The sequence below is a fragment of the Typopeltis vanoorti genome, chromosome 11 (assembly GCF_054136105.1).
Source record: "Typopeltis vanoorti isolate ZY-2024b chromosome 11, IOZ_Tvanoo_1.0, whole genome shotgun sequence".
In the NCBI taxonomy this organism is placed as follows: Eukaryota; Metazoa; Arthropoda; class Arachnida; order Uropygi; family Thelyphonidae; genus Typopeltis; species Typopeltis vanoorti.
This window is the reverse complement of record NC_143559.1, coordinates 29,141,061-29,162,359: the sequence shown is the minus strand read 5'-3', so window position 1 is coordinate 29,162,359 and position 21,299 is coordinate 29,141,061. Positions and strand designations below refer to the sequence as shown.

Below are 21,299 nucleotides of genomic sequence, written 5' to 3'. Positions count from 1 at the left end.
AGTTTGTGAATGCACTCCTGTATGATGAATATGAAGAAAGAATGGAACTGTATAAGAGTAATGGACTACATTTAAATGGTTTTTGTGTGAGTCATCTAGAGAGGCTGTTGCTGGATGAGAGAGTAATGACTGTGGAGTATAGATTTAAGGAAGTAAGAAATAATGGGATAGAGAAGAGGAACGATTAAAGAAGTTCTTATAAATGGGAAGGTGAGTAGTATGATTGACAAGAATAAGAGAATAGGTGTACAAGATGGACAGGAAAATGGGGGGGGGGAGTTAATGTCAACAGAGGATGCGATGTGAGAAGGGTGAATGCTGAAAGCAGAAGTAAATGTGTAAGCAGGCAAGAAAAGAATGGCATGGCCTGGAATGGGGAGCATTTGGGTATGGAGAGAGAGAGAGAGAGAGAGATGCGGGATGCTCACAGAAGTACCACAATCTTGATCACTTGCCTCTGGATCCTCTCCACCAATTCCTGATTCCTGTGGAATTCAAACAACCAGAACTGTACACATTAGTCCAGAAGTGAATAATATAAAAGGGAATAATAATCTCCCTATCGCCACTTGTCAGTGTGTTCTTCAGCAGCCATGTGATCTGATGTGCTATTTTAGCCACCTTTGCAGTATGTTCTCTAAACTTTAACTCCCTGTCCTAATAACCCATAAGTCCCTGGCCTCATCATTTCCTGCAGTTCAATTCCATCAGTATTTTACACAGTCTTGTATTGTATTGTACAGTATTGTACACACCTTACGCTTCACCATGTTAACTGGCAGCCATTTACCTTTGCCCATACTGCCAGTCTATTTAAGTCATCTGCAAGATCTCTACATCATCTTCATTGACTATTGCGTTATTTGCATTTATCAGCAGCAAACAACTAATTAATTCCCCCTTAAAGCATTTCCTATATCAGTTATGAACAAATTATACAATAGTGGTCTAAACACAGAGCTTCTGGCACATAACTAGTCATCTTCCTTCTCCCATACTCACCCCCCCCCCAATATGTTATTCTTTTACATCTGGAGGAGTTGAGTCTGGTAAAAGGAAGGTGACCATTAGCCACCCTCACATCCAAATCACCAGCTTCACATCCCTTCCCATTTGCTCCAATTTATGCAACAGAGTTCCATGTTGAATCCTTTCAAATGCCTTTGCGAAGTCCAGCAGTATCACCGAGTTACCATTTTCTTTGTCCAGTTCACTTGTCACTTTATTATAAAAAGAAAGCAAATTACTAAGGCAAAACTTATCCTTCACAAAGCCATGTTACTCCTATAAAGTATCATATTCTTGTCCATCCAGTCTTGAATTCTGTCATTTACCAATTTCTCCAATACCTTAACCAGCGCTCGTGAGATACGATTGATTGGCCTATATATAATTTGCTTCTGCTATAGCAAATTATGAACAATTATGCCCTCTTTCTTCTCTCTTGGCATTGTCCCAGAAGAGTCTCAAATTAAATAGTTTAGTTATAGCAGGTGCCAGTTCCTTTGCATATTATTGTAATACAACAGGCTGATATGACATTGCTTCCATGGCCGTGTCACATTAAGATTCTGTAATATCGGAAGCACTTCCGATTCATCTACCTCTATTCTTCCATCAGTCAATGTCACATCTAGCACTGGATTGTGGACACAAAATGATCACTCAGTAACTCAACTTTTCATTTGTTTCTGTCACCTTCTTTTCTCCAATGCTCATTAAAGTCATCTTTCTGTAGTCATTCCCCCCCTTTTGCTTGTTGCATAGCAATACTCTTAGTGATTTCTTTTGGCCCCCATCAGCTAGCTTCCTCTCATAGTTAGATTTGGCTTTCCGTACCATACAGATCGCCCTTCTTGCCTATTCCTTGTACATGGGCGTGCTGATCACTTTTTCATTATATTTCCTCCACAGCTTTTTCTTTTTCTGCAACTCCTGCTTAATGATGCCATTCATCCATCTAATTCCCACTTGACTCTGGGTATACTTTCTTTAAACATCCCTTGACCATCTATTCACTGCTAACATCTCTTCCACTCAAAATAATTATGACATGGCCCTGTTCTAAGATGATTCCTCAGTTTGTCATAATCACCTGCTTTGTAATTCTATATATACCCCTTCTTAAAGAAAATCTAACATGGCTGGCAATTTCTCAGGTCAAGACCATGTGATTGCTTTCCCCAAGTGGAAGTAGTGTGGCTCCTGCTAAGTTCTCATTCTGTGACCAGATTCAGCACTCTTGAATCTTGTGTTTCCTCCATTACATATTGTCTCAGGTAATTATCTCTTAGCAGCTGTATAAATTCCATTTCCTTCTCTCCCTGTGACCATTCCTTCTTCATCTCTGTCCCCATAATAATTACTTAACCTGTACTCTTGCTAATTTGCCAGTGCATGCCATTTACATTCTCTCTTATACTCCATGACATATAGCAGCAATCAACTGCATATTTCATCCTGTCAGTCTCTGTCTCACACCAGATTGCCTGAAATAAACTATCCTCCTGATATGCTTCTGCTCTTTTTAGTTTCAATTATTTTGCTGCAATTAGCAAAACCAGTCTTCTCATTATCCCCTTGCATTTTGTATCTATAACTGTATCATCCTCTGTCAGCCAACTCTCATGCGTGTAATTTTTGTCCATGTTGAACTAACCAATGCCCAAAAATCCCTCTTTCTTATTCCATATAATTCTGGCATTAATATACATAAATTGAAATACTGCCTTCTCTCCACATCCTCCCACATCTTGTGTGTGTGTGTGGTTGTGGAGTTGATTGTCCCACTCACATTAAGTACCTTTGGGCTGTATTCAGTATCATGTGATCACTCTTCCACTTACTCGTGTCTAGATTGCCTGAATCGATGCTTACCTGCATCCTCCCCTTTTAAATATTCTAGTTTCCCTGCCTCTGCACTTCTGAACTCTCACTGAACAATAATTTCTAAATACACCTAACTCCAAATTCCTTCACATGCAAACCATCTGCCTCAATAAGAAACTCTGCACAATTCCTCCTGCACAACCTACACACTGACTCATTTGCAATTATAGCTCTTCATCTCTGCCTTTATCATACTCTAGCAACAGACTCACAGTTTCTTAATTTCTCACTGTTATTATTCACTTGCACCAGTGACTATTTCATATCTTCACACCACACTTGTCACCTGCTGTAATTGTTGACAGTTATCTTATTCAGTGAAATTTGTTTAATATGAAATAACAGCATATATACATGTCAAGTACTCTTTGCATGTTTTCACATACACAATCTGAGAAAGAGAAGAATCCAACTATCAGTTAATTCTTTAAAAGTAATGTTATATAAACCTTATTATTATCATAATAGAAAATTTTAATGAGAATAAACAAAACTTTTGATTTGATGACAGTATATTAGATGAATCTACTGATATTTAAACTAAGTTTTTTCTTTCCTTAACAGTGATGATCTAGCAAATGATCCTCAAGTGAGAGACCTAGTGGTAGAACAAATGAGACAGTGGTCTAACATGCTTGAGCGTCATCAAAAAGAAGAATGGGAACTGTTGAAGAATCACTTACTACAACAGAGTGAAGTTTTGCAAAAACTCATGGAAATAGCACAGGGCACTCAAATGAAACAACTTGATACAAAATTTGATAGGTTTGTATTTTGAATGTTTACTAGCTTTACTGATTTTACAGTATTCCATGTCTGCTTTAAGTCAAAAAAAAAAAAAAAAAAAAATCCACTTCTTTTTTATTCCTCTGACAAAAAACACTTTTTTTAGGAAAGAAAAATGCTCCATTTGTTTTTCTTGAATGAAGTATGACATTTACAAATTAAAGTGCATGTTTGTTATGATATATGTTTTTCGGTGGCAGAGATGAATCGGATCTCTGCACACCAAGAGACATTAGAAAATGAAAAGGAAAATGTGCTTGTTGTTTGGTCACAAGTTAAAACTTATTTGCAAATGTGTTCATATTCACTTGTTGTTGAGCCTCATACAAATTTCAAAGATAAATGAACAACTTTAATACAAATTATTAATGCTTTTTAACCAAACAGAAAATATTATGACCAGTTCAGAAAACAGTATTCAACAAATGAACATTAATGCTTAAGAAAATTCATAATATGTCATAACATACAAGCAATACTCTTTTGGCAGTATGACATCGCAAAATAAAAAGAATATAATAACACCTGGATATTTTGAATATAATTCAGAAATAAATATCGAGTCATGACAAACAGCACATCTTCCAAAGTGTTTAGAAAAATAAAAAAGAAAAAAAATTTGGATGCAAGTACAATATATACAGGTTATTATTTTTATTATTATCATTCCTGGTGTTCATGGATTCATTAGACTCATCTTGGGAGGTCAGTCATCAACATCAGACACAGTCTATTGTGCCATTCTTTAAACTCATCCACTGTTTGCTCTTTTACTATATTCTCATGCAATGCATTCCATTCTCCTATCACTTTCCATGCAAATAATAATAATAATTAATTCTTTCATTCTTACTTTCATTCTTTTGCAACTTCTAGAGGTGGCTGCTTGTCCTTGTTCCTTTCCCTTGTTTTTTTTCATATAAAAAATCTCCCTCTGGTATTAATCTTTTGAAAGCTTATACACTGCTTGGAAAGAAGTCAATGGACATCCCCATAGGCAAGGTGCATCAAGCTGTAAAAACTCGATGTAGCTTAAAAATACCAAAGCACTTTACATCGATTTTTACAGAGGTCATGTCCCATGAAAATATTGTATAAATAACTTTGTTTGTCTCTGTATATTTTATGCTAGATATTATAGTAAATAACCCTATGGAAATTAACTGTATTTACTCCTTTAGCAAGAATATTTTAGAATGTCAAAAACAAAGGCAATGTTTTGCCACCAGAACGTTGTGTAATAGCTCTCTCTGAGGGCATAAGTAAGGTTGTTTACGAATTTTGTGTGTAAGAGAAAGTGCTTACAAGCTCTGCGCATAAACACCTCCATAGACAGTCTGAAAGGTCCAAACAACTTTCTGCTGGCTGGCAACTTACGATCAAAAGAGTACACTGAAGAGAACAAAGAGTGGGTTGAACTTAAAAGAAGATGAAAGAGTAATGCCAAATTCTTAGGGGTTACAACCCTTTGTGCGAGGTCTCAGAGAAGGCATAATAAAAAGGGACAGAGCTGAACATAGGGACTTCCAGTCACCGATGAGAGAAGGAACCCATTCGGCAGTCAAAAGAAGGCTTCCAGTCGCCGAGAAGAAAGAGAGGAATGCAGTCAAAGAGAGAGTTGGCAGCAGTTTGAGCTATTGGAGATGGCAGATAGCAGAGCCAGTCATCCAGGCATTATGGCGAGCCCAAGCCAAAGGAGAAAAACTGATGTAAAATACCCGAAGCAGCTTCGCTCGGAAGATTTTCTTTTCGTCTTGGGAGAACAACCTTTTGCTGGAGCTGTACGAGTACTGCAGGTCGCAGTCCACAGCCCGCTATTGTCCCGACAAGATACTGCTGATGCCAGACATTCCTGAGGAAGCTCGAGATCTGAGATGAAAGAATTGCTATAGAATGTTTTGTGCAAGACTTTTGACTGAATGTGCGATACAGACCCTTTGTAAGTTCCATATTTTTGTACATTTTCTCTTATAATATGTTGTAGATGGACTGTTAAGAATTAGTTTAAAAGAATTAATTTAATAGTAATAAAAAGTGTCCATAAGAGAGTCCATAAGACAAAAACTGGTGAGATCTTTCTGAGCAATAAATATAAAATGATATATTCAGGCAATGACAATCAAGGAAAACAAGGAGTAGCCATAGTATTCGACACTAAATATAAGGCTAATCTTCTTGAATGGCAGGCAATGTCAAGTAGAATGCTGTGGGCAAATACAAAAATGGGGAACTGGACAATGAGACTTATTTGTGCCTATGGTTCCACAGAGTGTTCTACTAAGGTAGAAGTGGAGGAATTTTTTGAGGCTCCAGAGAAAGCTACTGACACAATGAAAAAGGAAAAGTTGGTCCTTGTTGGGGATCTAAATAGCAGAGTAGGAAGTGATTGTCAGACATACAAAAATGTTTTGGGAAAATTTGGAGAAAAAAGCAAAGCTAATAATAATGGCAAATACCTGCTGGATTTCTGCTCAGGACATGGACTGGTTATTACTAACACCATGTTCCAACATAAAAATGTGCACAAATTCACATGGAGAGATGAAGCAAGGAATAAGAAAAGTCTCATTGACTATGTTATTGTTAATAGTGATGTTTTCTTCCTGCTGCAGGACACCAGAGTGTACAAAGGATTTGAAATTGGAAGTGATCACCATTTAGTCTTGAGCAGGATAAAATTGAATTTCATTTTGAGAAGCTTAACATTTAAGAAAGTTTTAAAGCAAATAATAGTTGAGCAGCTCTCGGATGTGAACTGTAGACTAAAATACACCAAGGTTATTGAAGAAAAAATGAAAGAGTTTGAGAACTGGAACCAAACCTTGGAGATTCAGTGGCAAGCCTTGAAGAAAACATTGATTGATTCAACCAGAGAAGCATGTGGTGAGGTTGTCTGCAAGGATAGAAAAATCAGAACTCCATTGTGGACACAGGAAGTTAAAGAGGCAGTGAAGGAAAAGAAGAAAGCATATCAAAAGTTCCTAGCAAATAAGTCAGCTTTTGCTCTTAAAGAATACGGAGACAAATGTAAGAAAGCAAAACACTGTGTAAAACTAACTAAACAAAAGTCATGGGAGGACTTTGGCAAGAAGGTGGTAAGATATTCTGGAAGTTGTTGAAGAAGCTAGATATGGAGGAAAGAGTGCTGTAAAAGGAGTTAGAGATGACAAAGATGACATGAAAACAGGAGAAAAATATATCCTTGAAGTATAGAGTAATTACTTCGAAAAATTGCTAAATGAAACAAGCAGTGAGAGCACAGTGGTAAAAAACACTCGACAGGCATACAGTCAGGAATACATGTCCATACTCAAAGGAGAAAAAGCCATCAAAGGCTTGAAATGTGGAAAGAACAGCAGGAGTAGATGATATTCGACCAGAAATGCTGAAGTATGGTGGTATAAAAGTCTTACAGTGGCTGCACTACATAGTTCAGAAAGCCTGGACAGAGGGATGAATTCCTGATGATTGGAGTAGAGCTCTCATAGTACCCATATATAAAAAGGGAAATAAAACTGAATGTGAGAATTACAGAGGTAGTATTTCCCTACTGAGTGTTCCTGGCAAGATCTATGCAAATATACTTGAGAAACGGTTGAGAAGAATTGTGGAAGAAAAGCTTGGTGAAGAACAAGCTGGATTCAGGCCAAACATAGGCCGTCAGGATGCGATCTTCACTTTACGGCAAATAGTTGAGAAAGCATGGGAATATAACAAAGATCTGTATTTAAATTTTATCGATCTGGAAAAGGCATATGACAAGGTGCCAAGAGAGAAGCTATTCATTATGCTACAGTTATATGGTGTCAATGGGGCATTATATCAAGCAATACTTACTCTGTATTTGAGTTGTAAGTCAGCATTAGAATTGAAGGAAGTACAGGAAGATGGTTTAATGTTAAATCTGGTGTGAGACAAGGATGTACATTATCCCCTCTGTTATTCATTATCTATATGGATCACATTATGAAGGAAAGTGGTATTAAACATGTTATCAGAATTGGAGATGTTAATGTCAGCTCTTTGCTTTATGCGGATGATGTTATACTTCTAAATAAATCCACTACAAGTCTGCAAGATTCCCTGACTAAATTGAATAACTGTTGTAATAGATATGGTATGAAGGTCAGCATTTAAAAGACAAAGATAATATAAATAGGTAGAATTGTTGAAAATGTCAACTGTGTTGCGAACGGGGAACCTGTGGAACAAGTAAAACATTTCAGCTACTTAGGCACGATTTTGACTTAAGATTGTAAATTAAATAGTGGAAATAGATAACAGAATCAACAAAGCTGGTATAGTAGGAAGTCAATTGAATAAATTCATATGGAATAAGAGAGAAATTAGTCGGAACACTAAATTAGCTGTATACAAGACAATGTTCAAACCAGTTTTAACTTATGAATCTGAGAACTGGGTCAGAAGTAAAACAGATATAAGAGTTCTGAGAAAGATTAGAGGCGTGAAAAGATGGCATCAATGGCAATATCACATTAAAAACAAGGATATTAGGAAAGAACTTGACATTGTCGGCATCCAGGAATGCGATTACAGAGCTAATCTCAGGTGGTATGGTCACTTAAACAGAATGGGCAAGGAAAGATTAGCAAAACAAGTGTTCTCTGCCAGGTTGTCAGGAAAACGATCCCGAGGAAGACCAAGATATAGATGGATTGATACGGTACAATGTGCCTTAGATGATAGAAATATAAGATCTGATAATGATAATATTGGCGTCTTGACAAGTTACAGACTAATTTGGAAGAAAATTGTAGATAGGAAGTTAGTAATGATGTAAATTTTTCATGTAGTACTATCATATCCTGTTCACCCCTTGAAGGTACATGTCAGGAATTTGACGATGATGATGAAAAAGGTTTCTAATTTTATGCTAAAGATTTTATAGATGGGTAGAGAAAGCAATCTCCATGTCATTTGATTCATGTATATTTCATATTAATGTAAATAAATGTGTTTTAGTTATTTGTTAAGAGTGCTGCCTGATCCTTTATTTTACAATGCACTGTTTCTAAAAATAATCAGACTTGTGAGCAGGAAACAACTAAGGCACTAAAAGTGTAGTTTAATTACTTAAGAACCACGACTATTTATGTAAACTTTGTTGAAGGAATTTACGCTAGTAAGATAGAGATCTACCAGAAGTTTTATTGAGTCTTATGCCAAATATTGATATATTGGATGGCGCATTCTTACAAATAAATTTTCCAGTGTTCATAGGCATTTGACTAGTAAATATAAATACGGAAGATGGATAAACATAGTATGCAGTAGAATAAGTGAGAAAAGTTACGAGAGGAAAAGCACGCACTGCTAATTAGAATAAACGGTATATAAATAGAAACAAACAGCAATTCGTTTACTGTGCCATGGAACAAGTCGCATGTTTGTAGACTGTATAAATTGAAGAATGTGATACTCCCAAGTCAGTGTGACTGTGTCTGGATGAAATAACTGCAAGAAGGGAACTGACAGTTTATTTAGGATGTCATGTTTTCGGCCTATCTGTTTGGCAATTTGTTGACAAATTGGGCCATTCCAGGTCAGTAATCAGTGATACCATACTAAGATGGAAGTGCCACCCACATTGGATGATCCACTATGCTCATTGAAAGTGACTGTAGGGACAAAGGATAATGTGTAAACACTGCCCTTCATCAACTGACACATTATCGACTGGAACTCGAATCTGCACAAAAACATTCAGAACCAAGGGTCACAACATGGGTTTCCATGGTAGGACTGCAATATGCAAGCTCAGCATTACCTGAACCAACATGCAGCATTGTCTTCAGTGGTGCAAAGAGCGTGTTTAGTGTAACATAGAAGCTTGGAAAGTGTGTTATGGAGTGATGAATCACAGTAGAGGGTGTAGCGTGATGAATCACGCTACACCCTCTACTGAACAAATGGACAGGTGTGGTGGTTGCCCAGTGAATGTCTCTTACCAAAGTGAAATTTGGACCAACTCCAACAATGAAATGGTTTAGTCCTGTTTTTTCCTGGTTTTCCTGAACCTTCTGGACAATGCAATACTTTCTGCTTTGTGGGATTTCTACTACAGAACTTGCCATTGACTCTTTCAGCAAGGCACCATGTCATAAGGCTGGTGCTGTAATTGCATGGTTTGTGGACATTACCACACCAGACTGGCATCCACAAAGCTCTGATCTCAACCCTTTCAAATACCTGAGGGATGAACTGGAACATCAGATGAGGTCAAGGGACATTTGCCCCACAACAGTCTAGGATCTCATTACATGCCTATAGGAAGAATGATCCAAAATTCCCATTGATCACTATTGTACATTTGTGGAACGTATGCCCTGTAGGATTGCTGCAGTCATTGCACTGAAAGGAGGTCCTATATGTTATTAAGGCAGGTGCCATGGCTGTTTGTTCCTCACAGTATGGTGTCCATTGTCTTCTTTCCAAGTAGTGTATGCCTCCAATTCATTTTCTGTATAAAGTAGTTTGCATACCTTTAGTCTGTCCTCATAATCAGCATTATACAGTCCTGATATCATGTTCATTATCTGCCTCTGCATCATCTCCAAGGTTATTTCACCATCCTTCAAATTCCAGTGGCCAGATGAGCACAGAAATCGAGATGTGGTCTGAGCAAAACTTCAACTCTTTTATCTCTCATACTCAGTATTGCAGTAATTATCTGAGTTGCCTGCACGATCTTTGCAATATGTCATCTAAACCTTAAAATATATATTCATAATCACTTCCAGATTCTCCCTTTCTTCCATTTCTTCAAGTATAACTCCACAAAGTATCCTATCTATAGATCCCAAATTTCATAACTGTACATTTAACTACATTAATCTGATATCTAAATTCATTTGTCCACCTTCGCAGCATATTCAAATCCTCTTGAAGAGCCAAAACATCAGCTTTGCTATTAATGGTACTCCCAAATTTTACATCAACCACAAACAAGCGAATGTCTCTCAATAATCCAGTGACAATGCCATTGACATAAAGATTGAATAGTAATGGTGTACTGAACCCTGTGGAACTTCACTTGTAACCTTCCTATTCAGTGATACTGCTGTCCCATATACAACTCTCTGATATCTGTCAGAAAGCCAGTTACCAATCCAATCCACTAACCTAATATTCAAACTCGTAAATAAATAAATAAATAAAAATGACAGTATGTCTTTACCTCATTCACTGCTCTTGTTACTCTATTGTAAAAGGCAACAAGATTGCTAAAACAAGACCACCCCATAACAAATCCATGCTAGCCTGCATTAATATGCCCTCATCTGCCCAATCCTGTATTTGAGTTCTTACACTGATTTCTCCAAAATCTTAACAACCACAGAAGAAATACAAACTCTCCTGTAGTTTGGTACCACTATCACCACCCATGGCAATGGCACTATCCGTTATAGGATACCAAGGTAATCGATGTAAAGTCATTAGTCTCTATATGCAAGTAGCCCAGTTGCGAAGTAGCTTCATGTTCAAACTTTGTTTGCTTACACTTGGATGAAGGATGAAACCAAGAATATAATTTCTTGGCATCTTTAATTTAAGGCCTGATAAAGGCCTTAGACTATGGAACCATAAACTCTTTACTTCATGTCCTGGTCTTCCACATCATTGCCATAATCTGATGTGATGACTTCACCACTTGTGCAGTGTGATCCCTGAACTCCAAGTCCTTATCCATCACTACTCCCAGATCCCTTATCTTCTCTACCTCCTTCAAAATTTCCCCACTGTGTGTATGCTTTGCATGACATCCTTGTTTATCAAATTTCAGACCTTCTTCACGAACAAACTTACACTTTCACAAACAAACTTACACTTTGCAACACTGAACTGAGAGTTCACATGTTTGCTCACTCGCATAACCTATTCAAGTTTTCCTGTAAGGCCACATCTGCTTCATTCCTCATCACTCTCTCCAGTTTTTTCATCATCTGCAAACAATTATATATCTCTGGTTACACCCATCCCTATATGATTATATACAAGTTAAATAACAGTGGACCAAAACAAGACACTTGTGGCACACCACTAGTGACTCTCCTCTTTTTGATTACCTTACCTTCATATATAACTTGCTGACACCATATCTGACAGCTAGTCATCTATCCAGCTCACTAGTCTGTTATTCAATCCCATCTGTTTATATTTGATTACCAGTTTGTTGTGTAGCAGTCTGTCAAAAGTCTTTGCAAAATTCAAATACACTATATATGCATCTCCTCTGCCAAGTGCATTTGTCACCTTGTTATAGTACATAAGCAAATTTGTAAAACATGACTTCTGTTTAACAAACCCATGCTGACAATCACAGAGAATACTGCTATTGTCAACCCATTTCTGTATTCTAGCTAAAAATCTGCAGTACCTTAACGACAATTGCAGATATATAAATGGGCCTATAACTTGTAGCTACAGCTTTACCACCTTTGTGAAGTGGAATAATTTTATCTTCTTTCTACTTTCTTGAGGCCTGTGCTGTTGCAAGACTTATTAAACAGGTATCTCAAAACTGCTGCCAACTCCCTGGAACATATCCTTAAGGCACATGGTGGTATGCCATCAAATCTTATTTCCTTATTGATGTCAAGGTTACTTAATCCTCATATACCTCCTGCTTGCTCAGAAGTAAACCACCCTCTCCCATTTCCTCCACACCTCAACTTCTCATGATTTTTACACTGATAAGGATGAATTGTGCTGATATAATATTCACTGATTACCTCACTTGTTACCAATATATCATCTTCATCCATTAACATTATCTTACCATAATCGTTTTTCCTTCTACTTGACATATTATCAAAAAAAAAAAAAAAACTCTAGGGTTTTTCTTGGCCTAATTTGCTTATTTCTGCTCATATTGCAGTTTTGCTGCCCTTACTGACTAAGACACCTTCTTGGCCTGCTCTTTATACAGCTGATTATTACGAATATTATTATTATTATTCAGGCCTCCATGGAGTTAAAAGACTCATCGTGGGAGGTCCTTCCTAAGAACATAAAGTCTGTCAAGACTCATCGAGGGGAGGTGACCACTAAGAAACACAAAGTCTATCATATCACTCCTTAAACTCATTGACCGTTCTTGCCCTCACCACTCCATCAGGCAATGCATTCCACGGTTCAACCACCCTCCATGCAAAGAAACCACTCCTCACCCTCTTGCTCACAGTTTCCTTTCGTAACTTCCAGGGATGGCCTCTTGTCATCACTCCTTCCCGCTGTTCAACCAAGCGAAAGAACTCCCCAGTGTCAATCCTGTAACCACCTCTCAACAGTTTAAAAGTCTCAATCATATCACCTCTCCTTCTTCTATCGAACAAACTCTGCAGTCCACATTCCCTCAGCCGATCCTCATAACCAAAATTGTACAGTCCTGAAACCATCTTTGTTATCCACCTTTGTACCCTTTCCACAGTTATTTTATCCCCTTCAAATCCTGGGGACCAAATCTGAGAACAATAGTCTAAGTGTGGTCTGATCAGAGACTTATACAATGGAATGATAACCCTTTTATCTCTGCAGGTCAGTGTCCTTCTCATAATTGCAGCAATCCTCTGTGTTACCTTCACCACCTTTGCAATATGTCCCCTAAATTTCAGGTTTCTATCAATCATCAACCCCAGATCTCTTGTCTCCCCTACTTCCTCCAGTATAACTCCTCCCATAGAGTATGCAGCATCCCATCGATGTTTCCCAAACCTCAAGACCTTACATTTTGCTGCATTAAACTGACACCCTATTCATTTGCCCATCTATCTAGCTTATTCAAATCCTCTTGCAGGGCTACCACATCTGCACTATTACTAATAATTCTTCCCAGCTTTGCATCATCCGCAATGCTGCATTGTGCTGCCTTCACAATGCCTTCTTCCAGATTTCATGCTGCTTAATTCTTTCATTCATCCATTTGTTACCCTTATTCAGCCATTTGACCTTCAGAATACATTCACACCTTGATGCTGTTAAATATCTCATGGTCAGTGTTCAAGCAGCATTTATCTTCTTCCACTTAACTCTTCATTCATTGCTATAGTTCCAAGTCATTTCTAAAGGCCTTCGATAATCATCGGATTTGTAGTTTCACACAGAGATCTTCATATGGCTAGCTACCACTCAGGTTATTACTTCACCATCTAGAATGAAATGTGATACTCCATTCACAATCTCGTCCTCTGATGAATGATCAGATCTAAGAATATCAATCTTGTGTGCCCTCCTTTATATACTGCCTAAGGTAGTTGTCTCAAGAACTCAAGAAATTAATTTTCCTTATTCACAAATGCTATCTCTTCATTCTGCTCTATTCATTCCATAACTTAAATCATCCATATTGAAAACCCTTCTCTTGTTTTGAGTTGTATGTATAAGCAACATGAGTTTGCTTATATATTCCTTCATTACTATCCTCCATGATCCCTGTCCTATAGCATTATCTGACTAAATATCTCTTTTTGTCAATCTCTGCCTCACACCATACAGACTAAAAACCATTGCCACTATTTCCCTCTTTCATGGCTATCCTATATGGAAATAATTCCTTGCTGTCATCAGCAGCACTCCCCCTCCCTTCTTGTCCTTTTATCCCCCCCCCCAAAAAAAAACATTGTACCCTTCCATTTCTACCAATGAACACAATGTAAGGAAGTTTACGAACTGGTATTGTTGTGTTCTGCAATGTGACATATCTCTCATTGCCAAGGTATGTGAATGTGAAATTTTTGATTAATGAAAAACAAACTTGATGCAGGATAATGCCTTGGTTCTTACTACTTTGAGTAGGAGTGTGTTGAATTTCAGAATCTTCAAATTTTCTGATAAAACCGTTATACACAGTATGCTGGATTTCTGTTTTTACCCTGAATATGCCCTCGTTGGTTCTGTGAAAATCTAAATTGGATTTACATTTTTTTCTTTTTTTTTTGACATCTTTAAAATGTTCTCACATGCAGATTTCTCTGGAACATCATCTCTGACATTTTCCTAAAAATTTCTAAATTAAATATACTTACATTGTGTACAGAAAATCCACCAGAAGAAGCATGGAGGTAAATTCCTCCATGCTTCTTCCCATCACCAACCCATACAGAAGATATGAATAAAGAAAAAAACACTAAGCAACAGAACATCCAGCAACATAGAAAATAATAATGAGCTTTATCACCCATATTCTTTCTCTTAATGGATAGAGGCACAAGACAATTAACAGGATGTTGCAAATCTCCAGGATAGTAACAAGGATATCTTACTTAAATTTCCTTTTCAACACTGAATGGAACTTATTCACTCTATCTAGTGAAGATGCTAATAAACTTTGTTTGGAAATTTCATCCATCCTACTGAAATCCAAGCTTCCAGCTACAAATATTATTTTAGCTGAAATGAAAGTATTACAGTCTTTAAGACAACAGTCATCTCGTTAAGTCTGACAAGGGGAAATGCTATTGTTGTTACTGATCCTGCTAATTATAAAAGAAAAGTTGCTCTTTTATTACAGGATCGATCAACATGCCAAGAATTGGGTTACAATTCCACAAACAGACAATGCAGAAAACTGAACTCTACTAGATGAAGCCTTGATGGAGACACCATAAAAAAACTGAGAAGTTATCTTGCTAGAACTTCCCAGGTTTTATAGTTTACCCAAGAAAGACATTTTTCTCTTCATCCAGTTGTCAACTGTGTAAATTCGCCTACTTATCGAATAGCGAAATTTTTAGCACACTTATTGAAAGCTCAGATTGGCAGCTCATGCTCATTTATGAAAAATTCTTCCAATTTTCTAGATAAAGTAAAAAATTTTTCTCTACTGCCCAATGGTTAGCTTTGATGTAGAATCTCTCTTCACAAATATTCCTCTTGAGGATACCCTACATCTACTTTCAGAAGCATTTCCACAAGATATAGTGAAACTGTTTAACTGTGTTATGCACTCTGAATATTTTATTTTTCAGAATAAAGTTTACAGTCAAATTGAAGGAACAATCGGAGGTCTACTGTTCCCTGCACTTGCCAAGTTTTATTTAGAACGTTCAGAAGACATCCATTTCTCGTCCATACACCCTCAGCCTTTATTTTGGGTTCGTTATATAGATGATGTTTTTGCTATCTGGCTCCATAATGAAGACACGTTGTCTACTTTTTTGAATATAAACAACCTATATCAACAAATTAAATTTACTACAAAATGGAAAAAGACAACAAATTGTCCTTTTTAGGTATTCTAACTCCTTCATTCACCATCAGGTGAATTAATTACTTCTGTTAACAAAAGCCTACTTTCACTGATACTACATTCAACAGCAATCAGCTCACCATCCATCACAGAATACTGTTATAAAAACTTTATTGCAAAGTGATACTATTTTTCTACATCAACTACAGCAGAAATGTTTAAACATGAAACGATATATGAAACTCGATGGCTTCTAGAAAGGACCATGCAACAGTTTTTTAATTCCTATAATCATCATCATCATAACATTGATTATGGATATAGACCGTACAGAAGATTGATAATGAGACCAGAACAGACCTATAGGTCTGTTCTAGTCTCATTATCAATCTAATATCCTTTTTTGATGTCTACCCAGTCTTCTCTTTCCAACTGGTTGATATTTTATTATTTGTTTAGGATATTTGAGTGATTGGGCAAGCAGATGGGGATGTGAGTTCAATGTTGCAAAATGTAAGGTTTTAAAATTTGGAAAACAAAGATGGGATGCAGAATTTATGCTTGGTGAGAGTATATTGTTGGAAGTGGAGGAAATAAGAGATCTGGGGGATGATAGTGGATAAGGATCTGAAATTTAGCGGACACATTGCCAAAATTGTGAGGACAGCACAAAGAATTTTGGGAATGATGCAAAGGACACTGACTTGTAGAAGTAAGGAGATTCTTGTTCCATTGTATAAGGCTTTGATTAGGCCACACATGGACTATTGTGCCCAGATTTGGTCACCGGGTTTTCAAAAGGATGAAGAGATGTTGGAAAGGATCCCAAGGCGACTGACTAAGGTAGTTTCTGACCTCTGGAATGTTGAGTATGAGGAAAGATTAAGAAGATGAAATTTGCAGAGTCTGGTGGAGAGAAGGAAGAGGGAAGATATGATAGAGACCTACAAGTTGGTAAAGGGTTGTTATAAGATCAATGGTGGAGAAGTTCTACAGAGAATAGTTGGAGATCAGGGAAGAACCAGAGGTCATCCCTGGAAACTGTATAAAGAGGGTGTGAGTAGGGCAGTGAGAGGCAGGTTTTTTTCCTGCAGAGTTGTGAATGATTGGAATACCTTGCCTGAGAACGTGGTGTCTGCAAGGAGTTTGAGTGCGTTTAAGCCACGGCATGATGAGATGTGTGTGTGATAAAAGGACCTCCTAGATTGACTCCAGAGGTCATGTTTAATAATAATAATATCAGGTGTTGGCCATTCGGTTTACATGCTCTATTTTTTTTTATAATTGTTTAGTTTTTCTTCTATTGATTTTGTTTTTAGTTTTAAAATATCTTTGTTCCTTTTTGGAAAAGGTATTTTGGTCTAATAATGTATATTTTGCAATTCTTTGTTTATTGCCCAAATTTCACTTCCATACACTGCTAAAGTATTATATATTTTCAAGCGTGTTTCTCTTTGTACTATATTTGGATTGAGTGTTCTACTTATCAGGCCTATGATCTGTAAAAATTCTGAAGTTTTTAAATTTATGTCTTTTTCTCCTTCATATGATATTTCGCATCCATGATAGCTGAAATATCTGCTATTATTTTATTATTAATAACTATGTTACTTCTTATAATCCTCGCTCAAATAACAAAAAAACAGTAGGTTGAGTTCCAATTCCTTACATTTCAGGCATCTCAGAACCCTTTTCCAGAATTCTTAAGAAATACAATTTAGTGGCTACTTTTCTTCCTATCAACAAATTATCAGCATGGTTTCCATCTTCAAAAGATAAATGGTCTCCTCCAACTCTCTGTGGTGTCTACCAAGTTCCTTGTGACTGTCATTATTGTTACTTTGGAGAAACTGAATGCTTTATGGAAAAAAATAATGCAAGAATACCAGTCTTACATTAGCAACAGTAAATCTGAAAAATCTGGCTTGACACAGCATGAAATAGATACAGACCACAACATCCTATGGTCTGAAACACGTTTACTTCATCAGTGTCATTATAAATTTAAACATTTGTTCAAAGAAAAGTGCTGAGGCTTTACTTTATCATCTGAACTTAAATTGGAACAACTGCCTTTCTTTATCTAAGATATGGGAAAGTCTTATTTTAATCGCACATCAATAATTATTTTTAAAGAGCTAATGAATTATCAATATTACAATATTTCCTCAGTTATACCATTGTGTTGTTTTATGTATAACATCATGTGATTCTTACTTTTTTCAAATCATCTATTGTTCATATTCTATTTTGTAATTAGTTGTTGCACCACTGATGATGGCCAGTAATATTCAGGTTGAAATATATGGTCTTAAATAAATAGTATTACGAGGGTGGTGTGAAACGTTCTTGGCCTAATAATGAAAAAACAAATTTATAATTTCAAAATTATTTTTATTTTTCGACATAATCTCCCTTAAGACATTTATTCCAGCGATGCTCCAGTGCGATTATCCCATCCCTGTAGTGATTCTCACTAAGAGCTGCAAAATACCCCTCTACAGCTGCAATCACCTCTTGATTCAAAGAAAAACCTGACCAGCGAGGAAGAGTTTTAGTTTTGGGAAGAGACAGAAGTCAGAGGGAGCCAAAATCTGAGGAATAGGGTGGATGTTCCAATAATTCATAGTGCAGATCCCTTAATTTTCCCATTGCCAAAACACTTTTGTGGGCAGGTGCATTGTCATCATGATCATTTTTTCTTCTGCAAACCGGGTCTTTTCTCACAAATTTTTTCATCTCGTCTGGTTAAAAGATCGGAATAATATTCTCTGGTTATTGTTTTACCCTTTTCAAGATAACTAATAAACAAAATGCATTCCAAAACACCGATGCCATAACCTTTCCTGCTGAACAACCAGCTTCTGTCCGCTGTTTTGACTGCTGTTTGGATTCTAGTGTGTAATGGTGAATCTAAGTCTCATCTATAGTAATAAATCGACACATAAAATCAGTTTTATTCTTGTTAAAACGCTCTGAGCACTGTTCAGAGATTTTCATGCGAGTGTGTTTTTGATCTGCTCACAGCAGATCAAAAACGCACCCATGTTGCACAAAGCTTTTTCATTTGCAATTTTTTATGCAAAATATATACTACATGTTCTTTTGAAATACCTGTAGTCTCAGCAATTTCACGCACTTTGACTTGCCAGTCATCCAATACCATATCTGCACTTGATCAATGATTTCTGGTGTTGTTACACTTTTTGGACGTCATTCACATCGATCATTTTCAAGACTGATATGGCTGCGTTTAAACTTGGCAGCCAATTTCTTAATTGCAAAAATGAAGGAGAAGAGTGCCCATAAACTTTTATGAACTTCAAATGAATGTCTTTTGCCATTAAGCCTTCTTTTACAAAGAATTTTATAACCACACAATACTCAATTTTATCCATTTCAAGGAATACAGACAACACTTTTGCTTCAGACAGCTGTATAAAACAAACTACTTGATAGAATGACTTGCAGTTTCACAGGGATGTGAAATCTTATGACAGATGTAGCAACTTAGGAAAAAAAATCATGCCAAGAGTGTTGCCATCAATGGTCTAGGCCGAAAACTTTTCAGACCATCCTTGTACTTATCCCTCTGTTTCTTCATGTTAATTGAAGAAACTTCTCATAGCACAAGTATCTCTTAAACAACAAGATAGTAACAAATAAAAAAATACTTCAAAGATGTTGCACTCTTCCTTGCATCCATGGTGTCGCAAAATAAATTTCTTGGGTTTTTTCCCAAAGTCATGACATAAAATTTGTTTTCACTCCACTGTACAAGATCTCAAGATTCTTACACCCTCTGAAATCTCTTCACCCTCACCTGAAGAACCCAGGTATCTGTAATACTTGCTGTTTGTGTGATAATTGCTATGTTGGTCAAACAGGATGTTCATTTTAACATTCTAAGCATTTTAAATATGTGAAAAGAGAAGAAAACATAATCCCAGTTTAGCTTTTCACACAACTAATGAAGGCCATGCACCTTTGACAAAAAAACAGAAATGCTGTATGATGAACATAACTGTTTTGTCAGTAAATTTTAAAGAAGCTTCCAAAATGCTGCTGCTTATTGCACATAAGAGCAATAGAACCAAGTCATTATGCTGCACTAATTTTGATATCGATTCATCAAAAATCTCACATTTACAGACTTTGGCTATAATATACATCACCTTGCAGAATGTGACAATACAGATAGTAAACCTACTAGTACACCAATACCACCTTTAGTACACGTTCTAGTTTATTTTAATTTTCATCTATTGTATTCTCTTCTTGCTTACTGTTGTATGTCTGTAGTTATTTACTCTTATGTACATTTGCAGATCTTGGCTGTAACATGCATCACATTGCAGAATATGACAATACTAACTGGGACTTCTGATTTCACACTTCATTGTTTATTTTAATTTTGATCCATTATATTATTTTCTTCCTTATTGTTTTATAACTCTAGCTGTTTACCCTTATGTAAAATAATCATGTGTATATGTCGCCACATTTCTTGAGTTTAATAAAATTTTTGTTTTATATTAATTCTCATCATGTGATTATTTTACCAGCAATTTGAAGAATATATTGATTATTTATTTATTTTTGACATTCATGTAGTTCACTAAAAAAAAAAAATGTTGATTTACTAGTTTCATTGTTTTCTGTTACTGTTTTCATTGTCTTTGCATTTTTATTGCATTTTCATACTAAATTTATTTCAACAGTTATTCAGTTTAATCAGGTAATCTTGCAGACTGATACTGGATTTATTTAGAAGTATAACATCACCTGTAAAGTAAAGAGTTGAGATTAACATAACCAATTTTAATATCAGGTTTAATACCACTTTCCTTCATAATGTGATCCATATACATGCAATTTGACAAAAGCATTTTGTAAAATAATGTAATGCTGTCATGAAAGAAATTATTGCATTTGTGGAAGTAGGCATACTATATGTTGTAGGATGACAATGAACCACTATACTTAATATCTGTAATTATTTTTATCTATAATCAGGCATTCCATAATTTTCATTGTTTTATTGTGTACACTTCAGTTGTCTGTATCATATCATCCCATTACTCTATAAACCCCTCAGATATCAGGAAAAGAAAGATTCAAAACGTTCATCTCTCAAATCTAAACCAGATGTAGTTTAGCTACAACTTTAACTCTTAACTGGTTCACTTCTGCTAAGCAAGCTGAAAGATGCATCATAATGTTTGCTGTCAAAAGTTATCCAGATAACTGTATCAATACAGATACAGTTAATCCAGATATCACATGCATGCATAGAAGCACTTGAATACAGTGAACCTAAGTAATTCAAGGATGCCTTCAGAAATGCCATTAATATATGGGATGGAAATACAATTGACATCTTCCTCAGAGACCAGTGACAAACTATAATTGTAAA

At 36.3% G+C, this 21,299-nt stretch overlaps 1 protein-coding gene across 1 annotated transcript in view; it reads left to right on the top strand.

Annotated features, from left to right (window-relative positions):
• The window catches only part of LOC150101406 (1-phosphatidylinositol 4,5-bisphosphate phosphodiesterase-like), a 675,244-nt gene that overhangs the window by 595,024 nt on the left and 58,921 nt on the right, over positions 1-21,299 (top strand). Inside the window, exon 26 of the mRNA XM_090400793.1 lies at positions 3,454-3,654. Within this exon, the coding sequence (XP_090256919.1) occupies positions 3,454-3,654 (201 nt within the window). The remainder of the gene's footprint in view (positions 1-3,453; positions 3,655-21,299) is intronic.